The sequence below is a fragment of the Triticum urartu genome, chromosome 2A, assembly GCF_056163025.1.
Source record: "Triticum urartu cultivar PI428250 chromosome 2A, HENAU_Tu73, whole genome shotgun sequence".
Taxonomy (NCBI): domain Eukaryota; kingdom Viridiplantae; phylum Streptophyta; class Magnoliopsida; order Poales; family Poaceae; genus Triticum; species Triticum urartu.
In genome coordinates, this window is record NC_141874.1 from 422,316,404 (window position 1) to 422,326,453 (window position 10,050).

The 10,050-nt window shown below is 44.0% G+C and overlaps 1 protein-coding gene across 1 annotated transcript; it reads left to right on the forward strand.

Moving 5' to 3' along the window:
- The first annotated feature begins 3,555 nt into the window (after positions 1–3,555).
- LOC147985326 (uncharacterized) lies at positions 3,556–4,881 on the forward strand. Its single transcript, XM_087541515.1, has 2 exons — positions 3,556–4,541; positions 4,614–4,881. Exons 1-2 carry the CDS (start codon positions 3,556–3,558, stop codon positions 4,879–4,881), a joined length of 1,254 nt encoding a protein of 417 aa, XP_087397641.1.
- The last annotated feature ends 5,169 nt before the right edge of the window (positions 4,882–10,050 follow it).

Sequence of the window (10,050 nt, forward strand, 5' to 3'; positions counted from 1 at the left end):
GTAACAACAAGCTCTCTACTAAAACTAACTTAGTTGTGTCTTTATCTAAACAGCCCCCACTTTTTATTTACGCTCTCTTTATATTCTTGCAAACCTATCCAAAACCACCTACAAAGTACTTCTAGTTTCATACTTGTTCAAGGTAAAGCAAACGTCAAGCGTGCGTAGAGTTGTATCGGTGGTCGATAGAACTTGAGGGAATATTTGTTCTGCCTTTAGCTCCTCGTTGGGTTCGACACTCTTACTTATTGAAAATGGTTGTGATCCCCTATACTTGTGGGTTATCAGGAATGTTTTGGGAAGGGAACGTATCTAAGAATTTTTCAATTGTGTGGGAAACCTAAGTCTTGATGATGCTCCTATACTAGATCTTATGCGGATGCTATTTCAGCACTAGTTCTGAAACTCGAAAGTAAATTTATCCGTACTCATCCTACTTTGCAAAGACTATTTTTTGAGGTTCCAGTTATAAAGAATCCAAAAGCTAAAAAGTTAGCCACTCTCGTTCTTATGAATGAATTTGACTACATAATACGGGAAGCTAGGGAAATCTTTGATTTTTATGGTATGAATCGTGAAAATCCTGTAATAGATGAAATTCTTTACAATGATTATGCGTTAAGACATTTGCTTAGGGACAATAAGATCTGTGATGAGAATCTTAAAAAGGAAGTCCCAATCCTAGATGTAATTCAACAAGTTTTTAATAATGTTAATCAACATCATTCTTTGATTATTGCATGAAATCAACATGGTTATGACAATGGGCAACTTAATAATGCTAAGGTTTCTATGGATAATATGTTTTATGTTGTTTTTGCAAAACCCCATGATGAAAATACCTCTAAGGGAATTAAGAAGGATGACAAAACGTAGATCCTTGCTTTATGCCTAGCTAAGGGCGTAAAACTATAACGCTTGTTGGGAGGCAACCCAATGAATAAAATTTATTTTTGCTTTTTGCTTCCTATTTTTGAGTGTTAGCAAAATTATGCTACTGTTATGATTATGCTTTTTGTGTTTTAGGTAGTGTTTGTGCCAAGTGAAGCCTTTAGGATCTTCTTGAGTGATAGTTGTTTGATCTTGCTGAAAAAACAGAAACTTTTGCGCTCGCGGAAATAATTCTCATTTGTAACCAGAGAGCGATAAAATACCCATTCCTTTTGCAGAAGATCTATATACAAATTGCTCAGGATGTCCTAATTTTTCAGAGTTTTTGCAGTTACAGAAGTATTCGAAATATCCAGATTGCTACATATTGTTCTGTTTTCACAGATTCTCTTTTCTTTGTGTTGTCTGCTTGTTTTGATAGCCCTATGGTTTCCTTTGATGAGTTTTTGCCATAGAAAAGTTGGAATAAAATAGATATAATGCAAGAACAAAATATGAATTGGTTTACTACAGCACTTATAGTAGTGATTTGTTTTCTTATACTAACGGATCTCATGAAGACTTTTGTTGAGTTTTGTGTGATTGAAGTTTTCAAGTTTTGGGTTATCTTATGATGGATGAAGGAATAAGGAGTAAGAAGAGCCTAAGCTTGGGGATTCCCCGGCATCCCAAGCTATTATCCAAAAGAGAGCAAGCAACTAAGCTTGCGAATGCCCCTGAGTGGCTTCCCCTCTTTCTTCTAACGACCATCGGTATTTTACTCTAAGCTATATTTTTATTCGTCACATACTATGTGTTTTGCTTGGAGCGTCTTGTATGATATGAGTCTTTGCTTGTTTTATTTTGTGTTTTAAGTCTCAATTCCTTGCTGGAAACACCTATTTGAGAGAGCCAAAATTATGTCATGACTTGTTAGAATTGCTCTCTATGCTTCACTTAAATTTTTATGAGCTATGGACTTGCTCTAGTGCTTCACTTGTATCTTTTTGAGCACGGTGTGCTTTATTATTTTTGAAGAAATTCTCTCTTTCTTCACTTAGATTTATTTGAGAATTAGTAAAAAAATCTCTCTTGCTTCACTTAAATTAATTTGAGAGAAAGAAATATTATTGTCGGATGTGGAGTTCCGGCAAACGCTTAAGGTTCGAACACTGGGGTGCGCGCGGAGTCTTTCCTTCCTACCGATCTACGCCCTAGCTCGCTAAGATCTCGTGCACGAACTCGACGAACTCACAACACAGGAAGACACGAGGTTTATACTAGTTCGGGACACCATTGTGGTGTAATACCCTACTCCAGTGTGGTGGTGGTGGATTGCCTCTAGGGCAGATGATGAACAGTACAAGGGAAGAACAGCCTCCTGAGGTTGAGGTGTTCTTGTGAGTAGGCTCTCGATAGGGTTGGATCAAGCTAAGATGAGATGAGATGCGATCAGATGCCCATACTATGGTGGCTAGCTCTACTTATATAGGCCCTGGTCCTCTTCCCAAATATCGAGCGGGAAGGGAGCCAACGACGGCGGGCCAATTTGAAGGGGGACAGCTAGTACAAGCTATCCTAACAAAAGTGGTCTTCACCTACGAAAAGCTCTAGCGGTGACGCCGTCTTGGGCTCCATGATGACCTCTGTCTTGCCATCCTCCTGGTCTTGGTCTTGTTGCACCAATATAGCAACCTTTGCCTGATGCTTCGGTACTCTTCGCCTGCACTGGCCTCCTTAGCACCAAAGAGGAAACAAGGACGCTGCGCGCGCTGGCGCCCGCCTGGTGTCGTGCGTCATGGATCACGTCATGAGGGCCTCATGAGGTTTGCCCCGCCTTGATATCTCCGCTCCTCGTGAGCCTGCCTGGCTAGGCTACTCCAGAGGAGGCCTTGCGTCGTCCGCATCGCGAGGCTTGGACCCTCGCGAGGGTCTTGGATGCCTTGTTGATGAAGATGGGACGTACGTCCTGCTGGCTTGGTCACGTCATGGGCCACAGGCAGGCAAGTCTGGGGACCCCCATTCCCAGAACACTGACCGTAGCCCCCGGGCCCAAGGTGCGCTCGGACTTGGCTTCGCGGCGAAGCCAAGGTTCAAGTTCGGAGCACCGCGGGACCCGAAAGCCTGCGGCCTTGGTTGACGCGTGGCGGTTGATTGGACGTGGGCGTCTCCGCTTCCCCATGCTGCCTCGGCAACTGCTGGACCTAACAAAAGGCTGGCACAGGCAGCACTTGCCTTTGTTGCTTCTTCCTTGCCTCTCTCCAGATCCCCTTTCTCGCTCTTCGCCGCCGCTACCTCCAGATCTGCCCCAGCCTTGCTCTGCATCTGCCGCTCATGGCGCCGTGCAAGGTCAAGACTTCCTCGGCACCGGCTTGGTACGAGCCTGCTCTTGAGGCGCCCACCGTCATGGAGAAGAGCCTCGCCTCCGTGCGCCTGCTAACAGTAGGAGAGAGCAACGAGTGGGGGAAGACGGAGCTCCGGCTTGCGTCTGACGAGCCAGAGCCTGAGGGGAGCACCTTCTTCCCCTTCTTCTCGAGCAGCGTCGCTGTTGGGTTGGTTCCTCCCTTCTCTGATTTTTTTTATGAAGTCCTCGGCCACTACGGGCTGCAGGCGTTGCACCTTCATCCCAACTCTGTCCTCCTCCTGTCCATCTATGCCTACTACTATGACGTGTACCTGGGCATGATGCCGTCCGTGGCACTCCTGCGCCATTTCTTCTTCCTCTGCGTCAGCGGCGAGCACGCCTCCGGATGCGCTAATTTCGTCGCCTGCGGCAAGGCCAACTCGAACTCGAGCACCGGGAAGAGAGCCGACAACATTCGATCCAACTGGGTCATGATGGACGCCAAGCATGCCCATCCATGCCTGGTGTTGCCAACGGAGGCGCCCCGACAGGGCAAGGGGTGGCCCAAGGCGGAGCTTGTCGACGAGCGTGCATCGTCAGTGTTGGGGCAGATGATGACCGACCTGAAGCCGGGCAATGCGAGGGCGGCCAAGATAACGGGGGCGATGCTCATAAGGGAGTTCTTGATGCTGCGGGTTGCCCCACTCCAGGCGCGTGCGCGCCCCCTCTGGGAGCTCGAAGAAGAGGAAAACAAGACCCGCCTGAGGCCAGGGGACCTGCCTGGCGATGAATTGGACGCCATCCTACGCCTCATAGTCGGGGACAACCTGGAGTACCCGCCTAGCGCCTTCGTTCCCCTGTTCCAACGCAGGGACCACGAGGAATTCGTCGCCTCCAGGCCGACTTTTGATGCGCGCGGGCTGGTGCCGCAAGCGCTTCCGGGAGCTCCTATGGCGCAAAAGCCGATGGAGGTGTCTTCTGGCGAGTCCCGCGGAGAGGAGGAAGAGGAGGTGGACTCGGAGAAGACCCTGGAAGAGGTGGGGGAGACTTCCCCTCTGAGCAAGGCCGAGATTCTTCCCGCCCTTCCTTATGATGCCGAAGCCGATGCCTACCAAGGGGAGAGGGAGCAACCCCTCATCCCGACGAAGGGTAGGTCGTCGCTGGTGGTCCCTGGTGCCGCCTCCACCCCAACACCTCCTAGGGCTGGATCCGATTCTGCCTTCGCACCGCCTGGCGCCGCCGGAGCCCGAACGCCTGCCCTTCAGGTCTCGATGCTGTCAAGCTTCAAGCTTCACAAGCGAAAGGTGGAGTACTTCGCGGTGGACCGGTAGGTGTCTCGAGCTTCGCTTTATCCCTGCCGGTACTTGTTATTTCCTGACGCTCGCCCTTGGTTGATCAGGCCGGCATCTTCGGCGAAGAAGAGGAAGGAGGATACGGCGGCCGTGTCTCGCTCCGCAGAGAAAGGAGGCAGCAGCGCCCACATCTCCCCAGCCCGGTCGTCCTTGCGGGGCCAAGAGGAACATCACTGCGTGGAATCATCCCCCATGGCCCCGCTGGCTCCGGAGGTGCCGGCGCTTGGTGCGGCTGATGAGGTCCCAGCTGCTCCGGAACCCGTGGTCTCCCAAGCCCTGGCGACGGTGTCGCTTCCTCGCACCGCAGCACCTTGATACGTCTCCAACATATCTATAATTTTTGATTGCTCCATGCTATATTATCTACTGTTTTGGACATTATTGGGCTTTATTATCCACTTTTATATTATTTTTGGGACTAACCTATTAACCGGAGGCCCAGCCCAGAATTGCTGTTTTTTTTGCCTGTTTTACGGTTTCGAAGAAAAGGAATATCAAACGGAGTCCAAACGGAATGAAACCTTCGGGAACGTGATTTTCTCAACGAATAAGACCAGGGAGACTTGGACCCTACGTCCAGAAACGAAACAGGAGGGCACGAGGTAGGGGGGCGCGCCCACCCCCACCAGGCGCACCCTCCACCCTCGTGGGCCCCCTGTTGCTCCACCGACATACTCCTTCCTCCTATATATATCCACGTACACCCAAACGATAAGATACGGAGCCAAAACCCAAATTCCTACGACGTAACTTTCTGTATCCACAAGATCCCATCTTGGGGCCTGTTCCGGAGCTTCGCCGGAGGGGGCATCGATCACGGAGGGCTTCTACATCAACACCATAGCCTCTCTGATGAAGTGTGAGTAGTTTACCTCAGACCTACGGGTCCATAGTTAGTAGCTAGATGGCTTCTTCTCTCTTTTTGGATCTCAATACAATGTTCTCCCCCTCTCTTGTGGAGATCTATTCGATGTAATCTTCTTTTTGCGGTGTGTTTGTTGAGAACGATGAATTGTGGGTTTATGATCAAGTCTATCTATGAATAATATTTGAATCTTCTCTGAATTCTTTTATGTATGATTGGTTATCTTTGCAAGTCTCTTCGAATTATCAGTTTGGTTTGGCCTACTAGATTGATCTTTCTTGCAATTGGAGAAGCGATTAGCTTTGGTTTCAATCTTGCAGTGTCCTTTCCCGGTGACAGTAAGGGAAGCAAGGCACGTATTGTATTGTTGCCATCGAGGATAACAAGATGGGTTTTCTTCATATTGCATGAGTCTATCCCTCTACATCATGTCATCTTGCTTAAGGCGTTACTCTGTTTTTAACTTAATACTCTAGATGCATGCTGGATAGCGGTCGATGAGTGGAGTAATAGTAGTAGATGCAGGCAGGAGTCGGTCTACTTGTCTCGGACGTGATGCCTATATACATGATCATACCTAGATATTCTCATAACTGTGCTCAATTCTGTCAATTGCTCAACAATAATTTGTTCACCCACCGTAGAATACTTATGCTCTCGAGAGAAGCCACTAGTGAGACCTATGGCCCCCGGGTCTATCTTCATCATATTAATCTCCTACTACTTAGTTATTTCCTTTGCTATTTACTTTACCTTTATTTTACTTTGCATCTTTTATCATAAAAATACCAAAAAAATTATCTTATCATATCTATCAGATCTCACTCTCGTAAGTGTCCCTATAGGGATTGACAACCCCTATTTGCGTTGGTTGCGAGGATTTATTTGTTTTGTGCAGGTACGAGGGACTCGCGCGTAGCCTCCTACTGGATTGATACCTTGGTTCTCAAAAACTGAGGGAAATACTTATGCTGCTTTGCTGCATCATCCCTTCCTCTTCGGGGAAAACCAATGCAGTGCTCAAGAGGTAGCAAGAAGGATTTCTGGCGCCATTGCCGGGGAGGTCTATGCAAAAGTCAATGTACCAAGTACCCATCACATAATCTCCCGCATGACATTATTTGCCATTTGCCTCTCATTTTCCTCTCCCCCACTTCACCCTTGCCGTTTTATTCGCCCTCTCTCTCTATCCTCCCTCTCTATTTGCCTCTTTTTGTTCGCTTGCTTTTTGTTTGCTTGTGTGTTAGTTTGTTTGCTTGTCATTATGGCTACTCCCTTATCTTCTCCATTGTCTCCCGAGAATGAAATTCTAAATTTTAAGCAAAGGGAGGGTGAAAATCTAAAAGATGCTTGGTATAGAATTTGCAATGCTCAAATAGATCTACTAGGAAGCAATCTACTACCATTCTCCTTCGCAATTTTTATGTAGGCATTACTCCTTGTCACTGTTATGTTCTTGATACTATTACCGGAGGGAACTTTTTGGGTAGCCATAGTTTTGATTCTTATAATGCTATGTTATATTTATTTGGCTCACCCCCTCTCTTGGTTAATGGAACTATATTAACTTTGGAGCATGTAATGCAAAGGCTTGAGATTATTGAAAATAAGGTTGCTACTGTAGAGTTAATTGAAAATTTGGATAAAAAGATCCACAGTCGAATCTCTCAATATGGATCTAAAGTAGCAGTTACTTTGAAAGATATTAAAGAAAATGAACCCATAGTTAATGAGAAAATAAATCATGATTCCATTAGGATCGATAAACTTGAGAATATTATTACCAACTTGGGCACCACTTTTTCTTCCGTAAAGAATACTCCAAGTCCTTCCACTAAAGTTGCCAAGCTTATGTACGTTCCTAAAAATAAGGGTGAATCATCTAGTAAGGAAAATGCGGATCTCAAATCTATAAGTGTTCATCCCAATCTTTTTGCTATCATTAAGGAACCATTTGTTACAAATGAATTTTTCGATCTTGTGCCTAAAAGTTTGATAATCAATAAAAAGAAAGAAATTCCTAAAGATGGTAGATGCCTCATTTAAGAATTGCCTACCAAAGATGGCAATACCTAGATCTATTCTTGCTTATTATGCCTAGCTAGGGGCGTTAAACGATAGCGCTTGTTGGGAGGCAACCCAATTTATTTTTATTCCTTGATTTTTTTCTCCTGTTTAGTAATAAATAATTTATCTAACCTCTGTTTTGGTTGTGTTTTTTGTGTTTAATTAGTGTTTGTGCCAAGTAGAACCGTTGGGAAGACTTGGGGAAAGTCTTGTTGAACTTGCTGTAAAAAACAGAAACTTTAGCGCTCACGAGAACTGCTGTAATTTTTATTTGGAGAGTGATATTTAGTTAATTATTTTTTAGGATGATTAATAGATAAATTCCTCACGTCCAGAAATTTATTTTAGAATTTTTGGGGTTCCAGATCTTGCGCTAGATACAGATTACTACAGACTGTTCTGTTTTTGACAGATTCTGTTTTTCATGTGTTATTTGCCTATTTTGATGAATCTATGGCTAGTAAAATAGTTTATAAACCATAGAGAAGTTGGAATACAGTAGGTATAACACCAATATAAATAAAGAATGAGTTCATTACAGTACCTTGAAGTGAGCTTTTATTTTCTTTCGCTAACGGAGCTCACGAGATTTTCTACTTTAAGTTTTGTGTTGTGAAGTTTTCAAGTTTTGGGTAAAGATTTGATGGATTATGGAACAAGGAGTGGCAAGATCCAAAGCTTGGGGATGTCCCAGAAGGCATCCCCTCTTTCGCCTACTTCTATCGGTAACTTTACTTGGAGCTATATTTTTATTTACCACATGATATGTGTTTTGCTTGGAGCATCGTGTATGATTTGAGTCTTTGCTTGTTAGTTTACCACAATCATCCTTGCTGTACACACCTTTTGAGAGAGCCATATATGATTTAGAATTTGTTAGAATACTCTATGTGCTTCTCTTATATCTTTTGAGTTATATAATTTTGCTCTAGTACTTCACTTATATCTTTTAGAGCACGGGGGTGGATTTGTTTTATAGAAACTATTGATCTCTCATGCTTCACTTAGATTATTTTGAGAGTCTTAAATAGCATGGTAATTTTCTTAAAATCTTAATATGCTTGGTATACAGGATTAACAATAAAACTTTCTTATGAGTGTGTTGAATACTATGATAAGTTTGGTACTTGATAATTGTTATGAGATATGGAGATGGTGATATTAAAGTCATGCTAGTTGAGTAGTTGTGAATTTGAGAAATACTTGTGTTGATGTTTGTGATTCCCGTAGCATGCACGTATGGTGAACCCTTATGTGATGAAGTCGGAGCATGATTTATTTATTTATTGTCTTCCTTATAAGTGGCGGTCGGGGACGAGCGATGGTCTTTTCCTACCAATATATCCCCCTAGGAGCATGCGCGTAATACTTTGCTTTGATAACTTGTAGATTTTTGCAATAAGTATATGAGTTCTTTAGGACTAATGTTGAGTACATGGAGTATACGCACTCTCACCCTTCCACCTTTGCTAGCCTCTCTAATACCGTGAACCTTTCGCCGGTATCATACACCCACCATATACCTTCCTCAAAAAAGCCACCATACCTACCTATTATGGCATTTCCATAGCCATTCCAAGATATATTGTCATGCAACTTTCCACCGTTCCATTTATTATGACACACTCCATCATTGTCATATTGCTTAGCATGATCATGTAGTCGACATCGTATTTGTGGCAAAGCCACCATTCATAATTCTTTCATACATGTCACTCATGAGTCATTGCATATCCCGGTACACCGCCGGAAGCATTCACATAGAGTCATATTTTGTTCTAAGTATCGAGTTGTAATTGTTGAGTTGTAAGAAAAATAAAAGTGTGATGATCATCATTATTAGAGCATTGTCCCAGTGAGGAAAGGATGATGGAGACTATGATTCCCCCACAAGTCGGGATGAGACTCCGGACGAAAAATAAAAAAAGGAGAAAGAAAAGAAGCCATAAAAAAGAAAAAAAAGAGAAAAGGCCCAAATAAAAAATGAGAGAAAAAGAGAGAAGGGACAATGTTACTATCCTTTTACCACACTTGTGCTTCAAAGTAGCACCATGATCTTCATAGTAGAGATTCTCTCATGTTATCACTTTCATATACTAGTGGGAATCTTTCATTATAGAACTTGGCTTATATATTCCAATGACGGGCTTCCTCAAATTGCCCTAGGTCTTCATGAGCAAGCAAGTTGGATGCACACCCACTTAGTTTCTTTTTGAGCTTTCATATACTTATAGCTCTAGTGCATTCGTTGCATGGCAATCCGTACTCACTCACATTGATATCTATTGATGGGCATCTCCATAGCCTGTTGATATGCCTAGTTGATGTGAGACTATCTTCCCCATATTGTCTTCTCCACAACCACCATTCTATTCCACCTATAGTGCTATATCCATGGCTCACGCTCATGTGTTGCGTGAAGATTGAAAAAGTTTTGAGAATGTCAAAAGTATGAAACAATTGCTTGGCTTGTCATCGGGGTTGTGCATGATTTAAATATTTTGTGTGGTGAAGATAGAGCATAGCCAGACTATATGATTTTGTAGGGATAA

What these genes read in the sequence shown, in the direction of transcription:
- LOC147985326 (XM_087541515.1), top strand. Translation starts at nt 3,556, where the DNA reads ATGCCGTCCGTGGCACTCCTGCGCCATTTCTTCTTCCTCTGCGTCAGC. An exon ending in GAGTACTTCGCGGTGGACCG is followed by an intron (nt 4,542 to 4,613) that starts GTAGGTGTCTCG and finishes TTGGTTGATCAG; the next exon opens with GCCGGCATCTTCGGCGAAGA.